Below are 21,352 nucleotides of genomic sequence, written 5' to 3'. Positions count from 1 at the left end.
CAGGTCTCTTGCTTCTCTTGTGACAGGCTGGCCAATTATTCTCCCCGCTTTGGGGGAGGCAACAATTTAAAATAAAGTGCTATTCAATTATTCTGATTATATTTCAATTGGCCTGCCACCTCCACCTTATCTCCTTCACAGGCTTCTGAGAGGAAGAAAGACAGAACAAGAGGGGGAGCAGGAGATGGAAAGACAGACCAGAGATTTCTGGAGAGCACCGGCCAGGCTGATCTGCCCTGGGGAAGACAAGCTGGTGGCAGTCAGAGTCCACTACCCCATGCTGGCCCAGGAGAGGTTGCTTCCCCCAGTGACAGCTGTGAGCAGCCTCCCCTCTCCTAGGCTCTCACCAACTACAGGTGGCAGAAAGTTCAAGACTATCCTCGAGAATAGTGGCATCCTCAGGGCTACCACCCTAGGGCATCCTTTCAGACCATGTGTGCAGATGATATGTCATTCCCAAATGCCTAGGTCCAGCCCTTGCTATTCCAAACTCTTGAGCCAGATGTGTGCTCTCGGGTTTTCCTACCCAGAAAATGAAGATTAAGCTGACTATCCTGTCCAGCTCCCAGGCCCAAAGAGGAGGCAGGTGGAAGTTTGTCTCATATACGGAATGCTAACAAGGGCTGTATCCCACACACTCACATATATAACCAGTCTAGGTTGTAGGGCTATCTTCCCGCCATCCAGTCTCCCTCAGATGGGCCTCCAGGATAGCTACACCCTGTGTCCTGCTTCTGAAAGCCTTGGGAAACAGAAGGGACCACCGAGTCCACTGAATCCTTCCTTCTGCTGAGCCCCGCATATTTCAAAGTTCAACACTGGCGTCCGGAAGGACCCCACCCCAATTTGATCACATGACAAAGCTGGCAGAGGGCAACGGTCCAGTCAAAGTGACCCGTTCTCCGGCCAGAGGTCAGGTGGGCCGAGCCATCAAAGACAGTAAGATCAGAGACACAACACCGGCTTCACACTACCTGTGTCAGGCCATGGTGGGAACGAGGCCAGGGCTGGGTGTGCATGCTGGGCTGATTCGTGGTGGTGTAAGGCTTCTCACACCCTCCCTCCAGATTCACAAGCAGAGAAACTGAGGCATAGGACTCAAAGGGAACTAGACATCATCCAACTATTGTGACTCAAGGGGACCTTCAGAGTGAGAAACACGAAGCTTCCGAGAACCCCTCTCCATCTCATGCAGCCCAATTGTCACTAGAGACTCGGGGACTCTGGGAAGTTGGCAGAGGCTAGTACTGCCGATGCTTGAATTAGTACAAATCCACCGCCTCGTCTACTCATCTACGTGTGTCTTGGGACCCTGCCCAAATACTGCTTCTTAATGAGGTTATTAATTATGGGGCTGTCCCTTCTTTTCTTTGCTAAAAAAGAACTTTTCCTTCTAATTGGTGCTTGGCTGGAAGGCAGCAAACTTGTACCCTGGCCCTACCCCCACCCCTGTACACGCTAATGGTCTTTTGGCTTTATTTAGGGCACTGGGTCCACCCAATATTTACTCAAAACAGCCTGCTGGGGATTGTAGAGGAACAAAGGAACAAGGACAGGAGCCAGGGAGTCTTGTCACTCGGGGCCAGGGTTGTCCAGGTAGCCCACTTGGCTGAGAGAGACATGGAGGAGATCCAGGGTCACAGAACAAATGGCCACAACCCCTTACCTCACCACCAAGGGCGAGGAAGCTGGTGCGTGAGCAAGGAGGGCTGTGTGCTTGGGTCAGGTTTTAGTTGGAAGAGGGTTCCTGGTGGCAGTTAGGGATGGTGGTGAAGTTCTGAGTCTCACTTCTGTTTCCCTCAGGTTTTGCTACATAATATGACCGCCTCCTCCTTCAGGTCTCAATGGAGAATTTTAGCTACACCGAGAAACCCCTACAGTAGATTGTTCTAGCACTCAGGAAGTAAATTCTACTCAGTAACAGTGCCCTGGTGGAACAGGGGCTGGAGAAGGCAGATGGAACAGGGAGAGGGCAGAAGACCAGCAGCAGGGAAGTGTGGAGGAGCGGGTCCTGGCCTTGGTGGGCAGAGACCCTAGGGCCATCTTCCTTCTGTCTTCGGTGTACCAGGCCATTCATTCTCTATGAGCCACATACAAATCTCAGTTTTCCTAATTAAACAGGGCTGTCCCAAGGTCCCCGAGACCACTCCAGAATTCATGCCTCAAAGGTATGACTGGAGCCCTCTTGTCTAGGGTCTCCCAGGGACTACAGTGTATTCTCTTAATTAACTGTCTCAGCAGCCCAATCACTATCTCCAATCCTCATGGGGGAAACTGAGGCAGAAAGCAAATGAGTGAAGTCCCCGAGGTTGTATGGCTCATGAAGGCCAATCAGGATGGCTTCTCTCTTTCTTGAGGACACATGTCTAGTTGCTGATGTAATATGGCCACTTGGGTGTCTAGCAGGTGTCTGAATGTATATGAAGTTAAGATCCTGGTCTTCCCTCTGGGGCCACTCCCCTCCCCTCCCCTCAGTCTCTTGCCACTGCTGATGGTCAGCCCTGTTTTGGGAGTGACTAGGAACCTATTTTTTTTCACACCCACATCCAACTTGTTGTGCAAATCCTACTGGCTGCACCTTCACAATGTGCCCTTCCCACCCCACTAATCACCTTTCTGCTCCCACTCCCAACCTCTACCCCCAGTCTGGCCTGGGCGGCCATCATCTCCCCTGGACCGACCACGGCTAGCTCACTGGTTGCTAGTTTTTGCTTCAGCAGTTCATCTCTCCAGTTTCTTGATCATACCTAGCCAGGGTTTCCTTTTGGGATGGTGTTCCTCTTATATGCAGCAAACTTAGGTCCTGGGCCGGGAGGAAAAGTCAAAGCCTACCAGTAGCCATATCCTTCAGTGGCCTTGCTCAGTGTGGCTGAACATAGCCTTGAGCTCATAGTACACACCTTGGAACACAGGGTTTCCTCATTCCTAGAACAGTCTCTCTTCAGTGGCCCACAGTCCTCTCCCCTTCTCCAGGCTTCTGCTTACACGCCGCCAGCTCAATGAAGCCCCCAGGCCTCTGCATACACGCCACTGGCTCAGTGAAGCCCCCCCCCCAACTCTATTTTAAAATGCAATCTCTCCACTAGTAGTCACTGGTCTCTATTCCTCCTGGAGGGTCACTGTTTTAACTAGGTATTTTCTTCTCAGCAAATGCTTCTGCCTTGGGCTGCTTGCCCCGAGGCTCACGTTCCAGATCTCTGGCCTTGAGGAACAGGTCCTTGACTGAGCAAATATACTTCCCCTGAGACCAGCTGACCTCCCCGGAATGCTGCTCCCCCTGTGAGTGGCCAGCTCTAGGCACTCACCAATGAAGGCTGTCCCAGAACTAGCCCAGAAGGCCCTCCCTTCCCCTGGCTCCTCTCAGTATAAATTATTAAGGCTCATTTATGATGGGCCTGCCCAGGCCTGTGGCTTCCCTGCATAATTCATGGCTCTTTCAGAAGGGTGGTGTGCTGGCACAGACACTTCTTCCAGGAAGCAAGAAGAAAGTGCAGAGGAATAGCCCGAATGGGGACTGTCCGCCACCCTGTCACCCTGCCCGCAATGAAGGCCACCAGGTACCTTCTTCACCTACCCCTTTGGCTTGTGGTGCTTTCTCATGTCCACTTGGGTTCCGGTGCCCTGAACTGAAGGATATGGACTCCGTGCAAGCACACATACTCTCCTGTCTGTGCCTCAGTTTCCCATCTATAGGCTGATAAGTTTGGGCCACAAGTGGTTTTCAACAGCCCTGGCAGTGAGACCTTTTATTTTCCAGCTAAATTCTATGCGAGCCCCAGAGTCTTGTTTGGCACAACTTCAGTTTCCCTGCACTACGCTGAGAAAGTCCTGGTGTGCGTGTGTGGTTCATAGCTCATCGCGGAAGGGTAGGGTCTGGAATCCTTTCCTAAGGTCCTGGAAAATGCCAACAACTTCCCTGGCAGCTGAGGCTTATGAATGCCAGCACCCAGGTGTCATTGTTTGTGAAGTTCCCAATCCTAAACTGGGATTCAGCAGTGAGCAAGAACCACTTACGGAGTAACCGAGGCCTTGGGGCAGGGCAAAGGGTTTCAGCCATAGTTACAGGAGGTAGGTTTTCTGTTGTAGACTTCCTAGGTCCTCAGCCGCCTGCAGCAGGCACAGCAGCTCTCCTCTTCTGGTGCATTCCCTACAGTCAAGTCCCACCCAGACCCATTTCCCAAGCCGACAAGCGAAGGTCCCTCAAATTGGCTCATAGGAGGTGGCCATATGGCCACCACCCTGTGTGCCGAGCCAGGTGCTATGATGGAGTGAGTAGCCTCGCTGGTCTCAGAGGTAAGAGCAGGTCTGGGACACCTGTGGAAATCACCAACTAAGTCAGGGACAGCTCATGTGTGACATCCTCCCATCGCTGCCCCAACCAATACCTAAAGCCCCCGTGGGGGTGTCCAGACAGACCCCATCCACATAGCGCCACCCGTTCTGCTCAGTTCTGTGATTCACCAGTCCTCATCTCCCCTTCTGCAGTCCTTCCCCTCCGCCAGTATGAGTCAATTCCTCACTGAGCTACAAATAGCTGTCCTCTGCTTGTCCTCAATGTGGTTTCATGCCTTGAGGAGGACAGAGACCCCCTCAAGATCTCTTGTTCCTCCTTAGTTCCTAGGCCTTCAGAGACCCAGGAGAATCCAGGCCAAGACTTCAGAGGCCAGCCCATTAGGGGCAGCTCTATTCTCTGGCCTTGTCCCTCCTCATCTGGCCCAGTCACCTCTGACAGAAAGCCCTCCTGGATTTTCCTCACCAACCCCCACAAACCCACAGTTCTCACCATATTTTAGCAAGCCTTACCTTAAGTTGAGACTAGAGCCTGGGTCCATAACTATCCTTTTTGTGGAGCATAGTTTGGAGCCAGGGAAAGAAATCTTCTGGGAAGATTTGAGGACAGATTTTTTTCCCCCAAACTGACACCTGGTCTGACCTTCTCTCTCTGCAGTGTGAAAGAGGCTGCAATGGGGGGGGGGGGAGAGGCTTCACCCTCAGCAAACACCCAAACACACAGGAAATAGGGGGTAAGGCACCCATTGTGTGCTAGGTGTGCTCTGTGACTGCTGTCAAGATAAACAGCCAGGCGCAAACCAATTCATGCCCACTTCACAGACACAGACACTGCACCCTGGAAACGTGGGGCAACTTGCCCAAGACTGTACTGGGTGGTAAGGGTGCAGGCTCCCAACAATGAGGTATTAGGAAAACAGATACAAACAGAAGGTGGGAAATTCAGGAGTCATGGAGCAGGACACTACTCAATTCCTGGGACCCAACCTAGGCAGGTAATAGCCTAGGCAGGATCTCCTCTGTATATACCAGGAAGCTCGACCTCTGAGTTGGGAGGAAGGGAGAACAAGCTGGCAGCTAAGAACTACATGTCTAAGGACTCCACTCTAATCAATCACCCCACAGAACACAAACCTGTGCCCATCACAACTGGGTCCTGCCGTCGAGCCTGTTGGCCCATGTTTTCTGTTTGCTTGTTTGCTTGCTTGCTTTTGTTTTCAAGACAGGGTTTCTCTCTGTAGCCCCGACTGTCCTAGACCCCGCTTTGTAAATCAAGCTGGTCTCACACACACAGAGATCCACATGTCTCTGCCTCCCAAGTGCTGGGATTGAAGGCCAGCACCACCACCACCCTCCCAGCTCATGCATTTCAACATTGTAGCTTAAACTCTGTAACTAGTATCCTTATTCCTGAGGTGGGAGTTGTAGGTACGGAGACTCACTCCAGGTAGCAAAGGCTGGCTTCAAATTTTGTACATAGTTGAGGGTGACCTTGAACTTAGAGGCTCCTGACTCTACCTCCAGAATGCTAGGGTTACAAGCCTGTGCCACTGTGCCAAGTTTAGGTGCTGCTGGGATTTGAACTCAGAGCCTTGTGCATGCTAGATAAGCACTCAACCAACTGAGCTACATTCCCAGCCCAAGACTGGAGCATTATTATTCTCTACACTCTTTACCCTGCTGCCCCAACATCAGACCCTCTTACTGACAAGAAAGGCCCACAAGGGTTTTTGCTGCTCTCTGGTACTCTACACAAAACACCTCTGTGGGTTTCTAGGGATCCACACCTATATCAAGATGGGGCTTATGGGCCACCCCGAAGCCCCACTTTGAAAGGCACCTCCAGGATGGCGGCCAGGCAGAGAGGAGCTACATGCCATCACAACATCAACTGTTCAGAACAGGGCTAAATGACTGATAAAAACACATCCAATTCCCTTTAAAGATGAAGTAACTAAGGCACCGAATACCTGGAACTCTGTAACTAGGAGGCATTGTGATTTCTCAGCTCCTCTCCCTGCAGAGTTTCTAGCACATAGTAGGAGTGCACATCATACAACAAAAAACCCAAAGCCACAAGTCCCTCCAGATGGGCACATGGAGTCTCCATCCTGCTTCATTTTAGAGTAATGGCCTCATCTTACGCCACCAGTCTGGAAATCACCTGTGAAATATATTTCTCCCGGCACTAGCTCAGGAACCATGTAAATCACTCGATTTAATGGCCTCTGGGATTGCTCCTTGCCACCCACTTCCCAGAAGCTCTGTGCAAGGAAACTGGGGCTGTGGGGCAGCAGGCTGGCTGGCCCCAGGTACATGGTCTGGCTTCCCAAGACATTTTGGGCACTAGAAGGCACTGCCCAAAGGGGCAACAGTGTCGATGACGAGCAAGGAAAGAGAAACGGGTAACCAGGGGTTCAGCACCTGGAGCTGGAGCCAGGTACTAGGCAGCCTCTTTCAGATTCTACCCGCTTTCTGCCTGGCCCCGCAACAGTAGCTTATCTTCAGTGGAAGGTTATCATCAGAACCCCCATAACCCCAACTGAGGAAGGTTTAGAGACAATCGGTGGCCTGGAGTGTGATGTCTCCACATTCCCCGGATATTCCACGATGCCTGGGTCATTCAGGGCTATCATTTGTTCAGCTACACACACGTCTTCTTCACTGTCCACCTTCCCCACAGACTGTGAGCTCCTGAGAGCAGGGACCCAGTTAGCTCACCGCACAGTGAAGGTGTGGGGAGTGGGCTTAACTAGGGAAGGCAGTTGGGAAATGGGTTTGGACAGACAAGCAGCCTACAAAGTGTTCAACAAGGAGGTGGGGCTTGGGCAAACAACACTGCAGAACAGACTGGAGGGAGTGAGACAGCCTCCTTAGGAGGCCAGTCCGCCATTCCCCTCACCCTTGTCAAGAAGAATGGGTATTTAGTTTCCCATTTCTCCCCTTGGCCACAGTTCTCCACCTTGGCTAACCTGGAGGACTCTAGAAAAATACGGGTTCTGGTCTGGGGATGAGGCCCATTTGGCAGTGTGTTTGTCTAACATGTATGAGGCCCAGGAGGTTTAGTATCCATTGCCACATAAGCCTGGTGTTATGGTAAATGCCTGTAATCCCAGAACCTGGATCTGGAAGCAGGAGACGCTGAAGTTCAAGGTCATGCTCAGCTATGCCTTAATCTGAAGCCTGAAGCCAGCCTAGGCTACCTCATCTCTAAACAGACAAACAGAAAAGGAAAATGTTGATCCCCTCCTCCACATTAAACGCTACAGTCCTATGGGTCTCCGGCCCCCTTTTCACCCTCAGGGAAGCTAGTGCAGCAACACTGCTGGAAGACAGGGGTGCAGACTGCACTCTAGCAGCAGCCAAAATAGGCCCACAGGAGGCCCCACCCCAAACCACGGCTAAGTCTGCTTCAGCTTCCAGAGACATGACCAGTCCGGCCTTGGGACCACTGTGCAGATTGTGAGCTCCTTGCTCTGCAAACACTCACTGAGCACTCAAGAGGCACGAAACAGGAGCTGAAGACAGCAGCCTGGGCACACAGCCCTGACGGACACATACTGGAGAAGTGGGTACTGGAGTACCCTAGAATGCCCATAACCCTCCCAGGGAGATATGGGAGGTTTCAGAGGACAGTGACTCCTTGCCAAGCACTACGAAACAAGCAAACATTAGCTGGACCACAGGTGGGTTTACTTCGGGCTGATCAGACCCTCTGAAGTTCTGCTCAATTGTCCCCATCTTCACAGTAGGTGCAAGGCAGTATCTGGTACCCTAGTAGGCAGAGATCCTCTCCGGTGCTACCCCAGCCCACTCCTGTTCCTGCCAGAAGACAGTGGGCACCAGTGAACACCAGCTTACAGGGCAGAACACAGAGGACGGATAAACAGATGGGGTGACAGAGGAGTATCTTCACCAGCTCAGGATTAACACTCTGAAGGGGCCTGAAAATGATGAGGCCCCTGAGGCTCAGGGAGGAAGATGGGGGGCTTGTACAGACCCCCGCAGTCAGCTGGGCAGGGCTGATGCTGAAGCAGAACAGGAGGGGTCTGGAGGAAAAAGGCAGAGGGGATTCCTGAGGTGCTCGTGTACAAGACCTTGGTGTTTCTGGGCCTTCCTGACTAATTCAAATAATTGGATGGGCTGCCTCCCTCCCTGCAAGTCTTCCTGCCTGCCTGATGCTGGATGCAACCCGGGCAGAGGGACTACAGGAAAGCAGAGGTGGAGATGGGAAATAAGGAATGAGACTCGACTGTTCTTCCCCTCTACTCCACATGCACACTGGACACAATGCCACCAGCTTCCAGCAGGTGCCAGAAATAGGTGTGGACCACAGGAGGACTGTAGTGGACAGAAGGGCTCTTGGCTGTGCCCAGGAGAGGCCATACCCTTCCCTTTCTGGATTCCAAACAGTTCCAGAGGGCCATACCCTCATGTGGTAGGTGAGGATTAATGACCAGAGGGGCACTCTAACCCAGGAGGCAGAAACAGCCAGGGAGCCCAACTCAGACTAAGGACTGGTTCAATAAAGAGCCCAGAGAGAAATGGGAAGGTGGGCACCAGGTCATGGAACACAGCTGTTTTAGCGTGTGGACTTTATCATTCTTCGGCAGCCAATCAGCAATACCCAGGCACAAATACAGTCCCACTATTGGCACAAGTATAGCGCTTCCCGAAGCTGCCCTCCCTCTAGGGTGAGGAGGCGATCTCACAGACAGTACCCAGTGAAGTAGGGATCTTCCCCATGGCCACGGGATGCTCATGGCAACCCATTAAGGCAGGCCAGCAGATTGGCTCCATAGCAGCAGGATATGCCCCTCTGCCAATGGGTTGGTAATGTCTAGTAGCTTCCTGCTGCTCAGAACAGTTTGCCCTTGCCTTGACGGAGAAACGAAGTGACCTGAATGACCTCCTCCATCCAGGCTGGCCAACCTCGGCTGGCACAGCACAGCATCCTTCATGGGTTGGGGGTCTAGGCTACGCCTCACCTGCTCAGAAGCTCAAGTGCTGTCTCTTAGTAGGACTCAGTTTCTCCACCTGTACCTCGCAGGAGCTAAAATGGACAAGCTGGCTCAACAAAGGCACCGAGCCACAGCTATGCTCTAGGGTGAAGCGGCGCTGTCCTATCGGGTCCCCTAATCTCTGAGATGCCTCCATCCTCAGGGCTGCTCCTGGCTCAGAGAGAAAGCACCCCTGACAAACCCACCAAGGTTTCCATCAGAGAGGGCCAGTCCTTTCAGCCACCACTTGCTATAAGCGAGACAACAGCATCGCTTAGCCTTGTCGGGAGCCTCCTTTCCTCTTGAGTGTGATACAGGGTGTGTGTGAACTGGCCTCCTTGCACAGCATGTACAAAACACACTACCAGAGCCCAGCTCTCAGAAACCGATGTTGTGGGTCAAATAACTACTTTCTTGCTTTCTTGACTATGTCTCCCCTTTCCTCTCATCTTTCCCCCTCCTCTCCTGCTTCCTTAGCTCCTCTCCGCCCCTCTGGTCTAACCCTGGAGCAGCCACGGTCTCCCTACCCCCCATCACGTCAGCTTTCTTGCTAACAGAACCCAAGCCTGCAGAATCTCCACCTCCAGCCCCAAGGTGACCCCATCCTCAGCTCAAGGGTAAATCCTGATTAGCCTGAACCAATCACAATGTGCCTTCTCCAATCGCCAGTGATTGGTCTAGAGTGGGCATGTGACCCAGTGCTAGCCAATGAAGTGTAAGGGGAAGTAGGCTAGGGGCTTCTAGGCAAGGTTTCTTCTCTTCTTAACAGAAACCTAGAGGAACTATCTCATGTTCTATCCGTAAAGTCCGGGTCTGATACGATGCCTGGAGCTGTGGCAGCCATCTTGTTACCGTTAGGGAAGTTGACCAAAATAGTCGGCCATACCCAAAGTAAGGCCAGCCAGGCAGAGCACAGAAGAGCTGGTTCTCATTGACAGCTTATACTTATCAACCTCTGACTCCTTGTCAGAGGAGGAAAGGCCTAACCACAGGGGGAAACCTCCTACTGGGGTTGCCAAGGTGTACACCCGAGCAGCCTTGATTCGTCATCGCCATAGCCAAACACGCCCCACGGACTCAGTGTCCGCTGCGGGACAGCACAATCCTTCCTCCCCCACAGTCCCCATAAGGTAGCCTAGCACTGGCCCAGGTGCGGGACTAGAGGAGAGACACAGAGTGGGCATCATTCAGGAAGGCTCCTCACCCCAGCACTGGGGCCCAGAAGACCAACCTGGCAGAGAAGTCTGTACGTGGCTGTAGCTGGCTGGAGAAGAGGTATTCCCAGGGTTAGTGGCAGCCCAGGCAAAGATCTGAATTCCAGGCTGGAGTGTAGGTCACAGCTAATTCCCATAAAGAGACATGGCGGGGATGGGTCCCAGAGAAGGAAGCCCCCCTCCCCAGCGCCGGCCCAGAGAGGACAGAGGAAGGTCCTTCTGTAAAGGCTCTGTGCGGAGGTTAGTAGTTCTGTCAGCGCCTTCACATTTCTAATAACTGAAGTTGGGGGCAGGGCCGGAGTGGGGTGCTTTGTTGTTTGTTTGTTGGAGCTGATGGCAGCACCGAGCCTGACCTTTAAGGCTTCAAATGCAGCATTTCAGGCAGCGCCAGCGGGAGAACGCGGTTGCGGAAGGAAGCTATCAAGACTGAAATGCCACGTCAGGTTGGAAACTCGAGGCAAAGCAGGGGCTTCTACCTGTCTGAGGAGCACACCCATCCCATGGTACCCACCTTTCTGCCTAATGGCAAGGATGCTTTTCCCAAGGAGAACCAGAAAGCTTAGGTGACTCTGAAACAGCACGGGGACATCGGCATCAAGGTCTACCCCACCCCCCAATAGGACTGGAGTACCACACTACAAAGGCAGTCTGCTTTAAGTTCACCCAAGGGACCCCCCACTGCTCCCTTACCCCAGGCCACAGATATGGCTATTTAAGACAAATGATTGCATGTCCCAGTGTGCAGATGGCTGCATGGGAAATCACCCTTCAAGCTGCATGCACTGAGCCCTAGCCCACAACATAAATGTGGCCTCTGAAGGCTCCCTTCCCTTTCCTTGGGCCTCGGTTTCCTTGCATACAAAATCAGGCCATGTGGCTCTCCTGGAGCTTCTGTGGCTGGGTCCCTCCTAAGTCCAGGAAGCACACAAGGCTCAGAGTGCCCAACTGGTTTTGCACAGGTTCCTTGATCCTTCAAAAATACTCCCTGCACCTCTACCTGTAGTCCCTCTGCCCGCGTTGCAGCCAGCATCAGGCAGGCAGGGAGACTTGCAGGGAAGGAGGCAGCCCATCCAATTATTTAAATTAGTCAGGAGGGCCCAGAAACACCAAGGTCTTGTACACGAGCACCTCAGGAATCTCCTCTGCCTTTTTCCTCCAGACCCCTCCTGTTCTGCTTCAGCATCAGCCCTGCCCAGTTGACTGTGGGACAAGCCTCCCCCGGCCCCCCATGTTCCTCCCCCCTGGCCCCCATCTTCCTCCCCCCAGCCCCCCATCTTCCTCCCCGAGCCTCAGGGGCCTCATCATTCCCAAGCCCTTTCAGAGCAATAATTCTGCAGCTGGTAAAGATACTCCTCTGCCACCCCATCTGTTTATCTGTCCTCTGTGTCCTGCCCTGTAACCTGGTGTTCACTGGTGCCCACTGTCTTCTGGTAGGCACAGGGGTAGTCTGGGGGTAGCACCAGAGAGGATCTCTGCCTACTAGGGTACCAGATATTGCCTTCCACCTAGTATAAAGATGGCATCCCTTCTCAAATTGCCTAGAACCTTAGGCCATCCTGCCTCCCAACACACAGACATTAAGAATGCCAATAAAGTCAAACTTACGGTTCTCTCAAACATCAGAACCTGCACAGCCCCAAGCGCCAGTACCCTAATGAGGGGGACCAGGACAAGCAATCTCATAAAGATTTAGGACACGAAAATTCATCCCTGAATCTTACTAGAGACACCGAATAGAGCACACAGGGTCAACAGGTCAGATGCTGAATAGTGACTACTGACTACGGGGCATCTTCCCTTGGGCAGGAACCCCAAAACCTGCTGCAGGTGCTCCTCGCCCTTCACTGCGCAAATGAGAAGTGTACAGAGAGGGAAACCCAGCAGCCCAAGGTCACACAGCAAGTCTTCCCGTTTGCCAGCACCCTGACCTCCTCCATGTGACCCCTACAGACTTTCTCCACACGAGGGCTACTTGCAAAAACACTCCGCTTCTCCAAGGCCTCCCAGAGCTCCTCAGAGTCCCAAGTCCTCCGGTGAATCTAAATATCATTTAGTTTGCAGAAATCTGAATTACGAGGACACAGCCTCCGTGTGTTTTCTTCTCAGACTGTCATCCTGCCAGTTGGTAGATGATCAAACTTTGTAGCTCAGCCTCAACTCAGGCTGTCCCTGACACAAGAGTTTGCAAAACACAGGTCTTCACAAGCAGGAGGCTTTGTTTCCCACTGCCAGCATTCGCCCACCAACTTCTGGCATTCACATCAAAGGCAGGTACAGAAGGTGGGTACGGCAAGCACATTCTGGCTGTAGAGATAAACTGGCGTGTGCCTGCATCACACACACACAGAGGCACATGAGCACACACCCACATTTGAGCTCATATGTGCCTGTGTGCATACACCTGCACTACTCTGTGCATACAAACATGTCTGCACATATACACCTACACATGTGCATACAAGTACTATGTTAGCACAAATACACCTAAGTACACACCTACTCACAGGCACACAATTAAGTGTGTAAACAAGTATGATGCATGTCCAATACATGTGCAAAGTCATACATGAACACACAGCTGTAGACAATCCTACCTATAGGCTTACATTTGCACTAAGGCAAAGGTAAGGGCCCAGTCCAACAGGAAAGCCTCAGAAACCCTAACTGGGCCCAGGTACCTACAGGCTCTGACTGAATACTGGATGCTATGGGTAAGAGGTCAGGTCACTCAGGGTAGGCACAGCTCTACCTGAGCACCCTCCTAGATCCAGAGCCTAGAAGTACATCTATTCCTCATGATCTGCACCATCCCAACCCTACAAGGTACCACAGAGGTTCCCAACTCTAAAGAAGCCTAGTAAGTACCCAAGGTCATAAGGCTGTGTGTGTGGGGGGGACACTCTTAGGGGCACACTAAAAGGGCATTGCTCAGAAAGGACTGGCCCTCTATTGGGGGAGGAAGCAAGGAGCCTAGGATCTAAGGGAATGGAAGGGAGAATGATGGAAGGGCGTCTCCTTCCCTGTTCCCTTTGTTTGGTGAGCATCACTTTTAAGGTGGGAAGAGATAGTTAAAGACCAGCAGGAAAAACTTCATCTCCTCCTCCTTTTCTGCTAAACAATTAGGCTAATCAGAGCCCAAAGTGGGTCAGTCAGAAGCCAAGAGGCATCAAGGCACCCAAGGTACTAGGCCCAGACAACCTCATGCACACTGAGAGGAGGCTGGCTGGGGGCGGGTCCCACCTCACCCCTGCTAGAATGGAGAGGAGCTGGAAGGAAGATCCCCACACTCGTCTTCTTAGAGGGCTGGAATGTCAGGGTCGAAAGATCTGAGAAGAGAGGAGACTGAGACTAGGTGTGGGAGCTGGGCAGGGGGACACCTCTGTCCAAGGTCACCAGAGAAGGCTGGGCTGGATTTGCTCTTGACAGAAGCACCCCAACCCAAGTAAAGCATTCCCCCCCCCCAACACACAGCTAAGCAGGGTCTGCTAGCAGATGAGGTCATCCTCCCACCAGGCTCAGTCACCAGTAGCAGCGGAGGACAAAGAGAATCAGACAAGACCAGACAGGTAAGGAAGTGCGTGTGGCCATGGCAAACAGCAGGACCGAAGAGGGGACAGGATCAGTGGTGGGGACAACCACACCAACCGCCTAAGTCTCATAGGGGCAGGGTAGGACCTGTCTACATAAAGCCATGCTCAATCTGTGTGCATCCAAAGGACAGAATTCTTGATTCCTTAAGGGCGTCCCAAGAAACCTCTAGGGACTTCAGAACCCTTTAGGGGCGTTTCAAGCTCAGTGGTCATCTGAACTGACACTCTCCCCACCCTGAGGTCCTTAGTGACACTAATGCAGAAGACTCTTTAGGTTACAAAGAACGAGAGAAAAAGGGAATGTAAAAAACAAATTTAAAAAGAAAAAAGAAGTACAAACCATACATACACTTTCCTTTGGGAATACACGTATTGATTCCGTAGCTTCTTGTTTAGATAGCGGTGCCAGGAAAAATAAACGTGACATGAAGAGAATCTCCTCAGCAAGTTTCAGGCCCATGTCTGTGATAGGAACCTCCTCACCATCCACTTGGGGACTTCAGGTACCCCTCCCAGGCCTAGGACCCAATCACCAGAAGACACAGATCAAAGGTTCCCAGACAATTTTGGAATGGGTTGGAGGCTTGAGGTGAGAAAGGACCTTTCTCAGAAAGAGACCATTCCCATCCCATAGGCAATGCTACCTGCAGGGCCCAGACCTGCCGGCTTTGACTCCTACACCTGCAGGCAACCTCTGAATAGCAACAGGCCCTCAGGAACCTAGGGCCTTCTGCCCTAACCCCAACTGGTCTCAAGCATCTGGAAGCTCGGAGTCTTGTGACGTTCTAGGGACCTAGCAAATTAGCTGAGAGGCTCCAACTTCACACATGCATTAAAAACCAGGCTCTACCCTGACCTCTGACCTTTCTTTTGAGAACCATAACAGAATGTGGAAATGGAGTCAACACACACACACACACACACACACACACACACACACACACACACACACACACACACACACACACACACACACACACTGCTGCTCACTACCCTACCCAGCAGGCTTTGCCACATTTAAAGCAGTAGGGCAAGGACAATTCTGGGTTGCGGAAACATTCTATGATGACCAGCGTGCACACAAGAAGGAGGACTGGCAGGCCAGCCTTGGCCAAGGATGGCCCCTCGGCTTGCAGAAGACCAAAAAGAGAAAAAAGGGACGAGCGGGCAGGGTCACAGAGGGAAAGGGGGCTCTCACCCACCTCCCACGTCGTCGGCCTTTCCATTTTCTTCCTAAAGACTTGAGTTTTTAGCTCCTCTCCCTACTTCCAGGACCCCCGTCCAGATGTCCCCAGGGCCCTGGCAGGGAGGGTACATCTCTGACAGAAATCCTCTCGGTCCTTATAGGAAATGTGGGTTTTGGGTAGGCCCTTCCATCTTCAGTCTGGGGAAGGCCTTGACAAGGGTTCCGGGGACAGCTGGTAACAGGGGTGAGCAGCTCATCCTGGGCTCAGTGAGGGGAGTCCACCATCTCCATGGCCACAGATTCCACCACCAATCACCAACCATGATGGTTGGACAGGGGGAGCAAAGGGGAGACAAGAAGGAAGTTCGTGTAGGGCATGGTAGCACAACTTAGTTCCAGTGCTCAGAGGTCACACTGGTCTACATAACAAGACCTTACTTCAATAAATAAAAAATATTTTTAAGAAAAAATAAGAATGCGGTCAACCAAGTGGGGGTGGGGCACTGAGAAACGACAGTCAGTTGAGGTCCCACAGCCATGGCTTGTGAACTTGATACAGATATGAACAGTCACTGCCCTGGTCCCTGCTCACTGGTGCCTGCCCTTCTCCCACTGATTCTCCCCGCTAGCCTCTTAAGATTATATTATTTCAGTAGGGGAAATCAAGGCAAGGTCCTCTCAAAAGAGAGGGTCCGATCTAGAGACCAAAATGGAGCACACAAGGCTCACACCGACACCCAGCATGCCTCCAAACTGTGTCCTCCAAGAGGCTAAGAGCTGGTGGTGTCTATCTACCCTCAAGCAGAGAGGAGAAGGAGACATTGAATGCTGAAGGGTTCACTTGATTTACTTGACAGTCAGTGTTACTTTGTCACTTTGAGATCAGTCTCTTCTGGGGACATAGGTGTGGTGTGGAATCTGGGAGACTAGTCCCTAAGGTACCCATTTAAAAGTGGCCTTCTTCCATTTTCAGGAGGTTAGCCTGACCTGTCTTTCCAGGAGGAATAGTCTAATAAAAGTCGGGTACAGGGGGCACAGCAACCGAAGATCTCCCCCAGAACCTCAGCACCAGGAGGGGTGCAGGCACCTGGCAGTGCCGCATTCTACTGACAGGCAGCACGCCTGGAAGCCTCACCCCTCCCTCCTGCGAAAGCTGCGCAGGTTGTTGGAAAGAGGGGGGACCCACACATGTAATGTTGCCTCCCACCAATAGGGAGAGCCACAGAGAGGTAGAGAGACCTACTCTAGGCCCAGACAGACACACGTCACCCACCATTAACCATAGCTAGACTGACGCATGCCCTGTCATGGGCACTGCTCCCCTCTTGTCCGCTCAGAAGAGAAGCACGTATATACTCTGACAGGCATTAATTTGTTGGGGGTACAAACCCTTCAGGGCCCCTCACTGCTCCTCACCCATGCCAGAGTAAGGAAGGCACCAAACCTACCCATCGCTAGAGCAGAGCTGTGTTAAGAGGTGCGGGCAGGCGGGCAGTTCAGATGGGCAATCCATCTAGCGCTTAACCAGAACTTCACTGAGCAGGGGAGCATGAAAACCAGGGGTACCACACGGCAGGGTACAGGGACCCAACAGAAAGAACAAAAAGGCAGGCAGGTCAGGGTGGGCACAGATTGATGACAGGATAAATAAGGAGGTGAGGAGAGAGAGAGAGACCCTAAGCCCCAAAACTGGAATGTGGGGGCAACAAAGAGGGACAGAAAATACATAAATACATCAAGGCTGTTAGCAGCCAGGACTGACTCTCCGCCAGCAGCACTGGCTGGCCTGACCGCTGGGGTGGGCGTAAACGGGAACAGAAGGAAGCAGGTAAAAGGGAGCATGTGCTGTTCTAGGACTCCATCCTCCTAGACACGAGAGTATATACACACCCATGCATGACACATGTATCTGAAACCCCTGATTCAAATTCAGATGGGCAACAGAGGCCCCTTTTTCCTAAAACCAAAGTCCCATCCTCCCTCCAGTGGCAACTCCTCTGCCCTTTATAATCTAACGGCTCAGTTCATTTCACCCGATGGCAGACGGCCACACTGCCAGAGAGATAACGGCCACCAGATCCTAAGCCCGCATTTGATTAAAACCAAGCAGTTTGAAAAGCTGGGCCCCTTCCCACAGCTCCACACCCCAGAGGGTATTTTTAATCATTGAGGACCCTCCCCACAGAAGGCGTGTTCCATGTCATCCCAGTACCATGGGACTATTAGTCCTACTCTCCAGCTTGAGAATCCACCTGTATCAGCGCCTCCGAGGCTGGGCACTCGCCCTGGACCCCCAGCGGCAGCATCAGCCTTTTATGTCATTTAACAAAAGCCCTAACTTGGAACTACGCAGTCACTAGGAGGGGTCCACGAGAGTCCCCTTCCTCCTCCAAGGATCAATAAAATCTACATCCAGGGGACCAGGGCAGCTGAAGGGCGCTGCCTGTCACGGCAAATCTGCTTCGATGCCACAGTTCGTCACCTCCCACTAGACCCCAAAGCCCCTGTTCCTCCTTTACTTCATCCCCTAATTATGGTTTGTAAGACATGTCCCGAACCCTCAAATTAACTCCAACTACATCAAAAGGAGAAGAGTGTCCAGCTGGAAATGATGTGTGGCTGTAGTCACACCCTCCTCAACATCTTCTGGGGATGGGGGACAGGTGCACACTTGCTCAGGGTTTTACGTTGTCCTAGGGGAGACCCAGGAAGGCCCAGCAGCCATGGGAAGCACGCTGCAGGGAAGGGGAGAGAGGTCAGAAGAGGCAGAAAGAGATGACTACTTAAACCTTCACTTGAGGAGCTGGGAAAGAAACAGCTAGGAAAGGGAAAAAAACTGTGGCTTGCCTTTGAGGAAAAAAAGAACAATAAAAACCGCTTTTGCTCTTTTTAGACGCCCGTAGTTCCAATCCAGTTTCATCGCAGCACATGAAAGACAATAACACACCCCACCAACCCTTGAACTTCCCTGCGCTTGTGAAAACCCAGACAGCTGACAGAGGACACGTCCGTGCGGCACCTGTAATTTGCCTACTGATCACCCGCCTGAGCACTGCCAGGCTGTGTGAGGAGAGCGACGGATGGCAGAGAGGACAGGAGACAGACTCGGAGCAGTGCTCCGTCCGAGTTTGATTTTCCCTCAGCTGGGAGAACCTGCCAGCTGAAGTAGGCAGGTTCTGTGGCAGAACCAGGGGATCCTACCCAAGGGTAGAACCGCTCTTATGATGCAGACTAGCCGGACCAGACCCTGACCCTCATGCCCAAACCTGAGCCAGGACACTCATGAAGGAGTCCAGGGGACAGGTAGCTCCTCAAAGCCGAGGACAGAAAACAGAAGCAGGGTCCTTGTCAAGCCCCAAAGGGGTGTCTGGACAATGGCATATGGTTGGAGCATGGTGTCAAGAAACAGATGTTGTCCTAATGGGCACATACAGAATACCCACTTCCTATCTAAACACATCTGCCCGACTTTGCCAGCTCCTGGGGAAGGTGAGGAGACTGGTAGAACCTGGAAATGCTATTACCCTGTGAGGAACTGGAGCCGACAGGGTCAGCATCAGGGGCAGGCAGGGGTCTTTCCCTTCTGGCCCAACCCCAGCACCTTCACCTCCTTATTGAGCTCTCCAGGGACGCCCCCTCAGGTGGGCGGCCAAGAACAGGTGACATTGACCACAGCTAGAAGGTACTGGTATCTTCTGCATCCAGCACCCTTCCTCCCCGCCCCCAACCAAAGGAAAAGGCCCAAAAAGAACAAGTGTGGATGTCTGACCCCACGTCTGACTCTAAAGCGCTAGGTTCCCACCCGGGATAGAACACAGGGCAGATTCGTTGTTTCAAGTCTAGCGGACAGGGGTCTCTGGCCATTCTCTCAACCAACCCCAAGATCCTTATTACCAGGACAGTGGCTGGAGTATCAGCTGACAAACTCAAACCCCTTGCCCCATCCCTGGGATTGGAGATTTTTTTGCTCAGTCCCCTTGAGGGTGGGGGCAGTCTATGGGAAGCAGGGGCACCGCAAGGAAGTTTCGCAACGCAGCCAGAAGCTCCGGGACCCTGGCTGCTAGCCCACGGGGTTTGTAGCCGCCACCCTCAGTTGCAGCATGCCACGGGACACAGAGCCCCCGCCCTGACACCCGGCGCGAGGAGGGGCAGACGCTGGCTGAGGGGCGCAGGGGAGCGCAGGGCTCCGCGGGGTCCCGCTGCTGGCCGAGGCCACTTACGTGTGCTGCTGGGGGAAGCTGTAGGCAGAGGCACCGGGGGCGGTGAGCAGCGGTAAAAGCAGCAGCGGCGGCAGCAATAGCAATAGCGGGCGTGCGGGCCCGGACGCTGGGTCCCGGGGGTCAGGGAAGGGCCGGGGGCCGCGACCGGGCCAGGGGCGCGCGGTCCGCACCGGGCCGGGCCAAGAAGCGCCGCAGGTCCGAGCCGGCACCGCCATGTTTCCATTCAAGATGCGGCGCCGCGGGGAGGGGGGGGGACGGCGGCGGCGGCGGCGGGTTGGGGGGGGGGGGCGGGCGGCGGGCTGCGGGAGGCAAGCCGGCCTCTTTTCCACCTCCTTCTTCCGCTTGGGGCCTCCGGGGCTGCACTGGCCGCAGCGCCTCTGCGGGCTGCGCGCTACGATCTCCCCGCCGCGCTGGCTCCAAGCGCTTTGAGCGCCTGGCCCGGGACCTGCGCTCAAATAGCGGCCGCCGCCAACCTGCCGGCGCCGCCCTCCCCTGTCGCTCCTTCCCACCCTCCCTCTCTTTCCTCGGCCGGCCCGCCTCCGCGCGCCCCCGCCGCGGCCACGCGCCCGCCTGTGCCCGCGCGCCCCTCGTCCCCGTTCACCCCCGAGCCTGCCCTATTGGCTCGTGCAACCGATCTGAGTCCGGGTTCGCGAGTCCTACGTCTCAGCCTCTGTCCAAGCGCCCAGTGTACGTCCCCACCTCCACCCCCCCCAATTTAGACCTGGGAACATTCTTCTGCCCTGTGAGTGAGAACTCTCCTAGGCAGTTGCACATCTGACTCTTACGGGGCTCGACCTTCAACAGGCTTAAGGCCTGGAGTCACAGGTTTAATGGTGAAATGGCAGGCTTCGGCAGACCAGAGAGGAGGGTGGCAGTGCTGTCCCACCCACAGTAGCTCCAGCTACCTCATCTACCTCAAGATTTCTTCCTGAGGGGAATAGGGGGGCTTGCACTTCCAGCCCTTGGGGGGGGGGGAGAGAGAGAGGGGGGAGATTTTGATTCTAGCTCCTTGGGAGTTTGGATGGTTAGAGACCTCCGTTTTTGCTTTGCTCCTCTTTACCGCCAAGGCAACGTGTGTAGGGGAGCCCAAGCCTCAGCTCCCTGGACTTGCACAGCCTCTAGTCGAGCGAGGGTCAGGGAGATCACTCCAGCACAATTAATTCGATTCTATCCTAGTGACCCCTGGCAGTTCCCTGATGTAGTTACAAGGATAGGCTTGTGTAACTTTCAGCTTGTGGGCCACCTTCTCAGAATCCACTGTTTTCTTAGGAATACGCTCTAGGTCCTCAGGGTCATTGCCAGGAAAAGATGAGAAGGTGGATAAATGGGTGGCTGAAGCCCTCACAGTTGGGACTGCTGAAGTTGGCCCTTGAGTCCCACGTTGTTCCCCTCCCCCACTGATGAGAATGCTCTCTGACAGCCTGGCACAGGGATGCACCCCTCTAGCAGTAGCTGCTCACAGATTCTGCCAAACATGAAGCTAAGGGGTTCTTAATTGCTGGGTTTAGTTCAGAGATGCCCAGGGACTCTTGTCTCATGCCTGGGTAGGTCACCTATCATCCACAGTAGGAGAGGTTTCAGAGAGAGGAGAGAACAGTGGCCTCTGGACTGAGGGCGACAGAGCCTGTAGAGACGCAGGGCAACCTTTCCTTGATTTTCAACTCTGCTGTGGGCTTCCCATCCTTGCCCCACTCCTATAAGTTAGGACGTGACAAAGGAATGGCTTCCTCTTTTCTGAGTGACATTTCAGGGCCAGGTTGGCAATATACTGAAAATCAGGAGGCCCCCATCAATGATATCAAAGAAGGCAAGAGGTTCTGGGTTGCCACTAGTTCCTGGAACCTGAAAGACA

At 53.3% G+C, this 21,352-nt stretch overlaps 1 protein-coding gene across 6 annotated transcripts in view; it reads right to left on the bottom strand.

Annotated features, from left to right (window-relative positions):
- Window positions 1-19,715, bottom strand: part of Cacna2d2 (calcium voltage-gated channel auxiliary subunit alpha2delta 2) — a 126,966-nt gene extending 107,251 nt beyond the window's left edge. For all 6 annotated transcript variants that reach the window (XM_038321920.1, XM_038321923.1, XM_038321925.1 and 3 more), the window contains exon 1: window positions 19,501-19,715. In XM_038321920.1, the coding sequence (XP_038177848.1) occupies window positions 19,501-19,715 (215 nt within the window). The remainder of the gene's footprint in view (window positions 1-19,500) is intronic.
- Between the last annotated feature and the right edge of the window lie 1,637 nt (window positions 19,716-21,352).

This window comes from Arvicola amphibius, chromosome 3 (assembly GCF_903992535.2).
Source record: "Arvicola amphibius chromosome 3, mArvAmp1.2, whole genome shotgun sequence".
In the NCBI taxonomy this organism is placed as follows: Eukaryota; Metazoa; Chordata; class Mammalia; order Rodentia; family Cricetidae; genus Arvicola; species Arvicola amphibius.
This window is presented reverse-complemented; position numbering and strand designations above follow the sequence as displayed.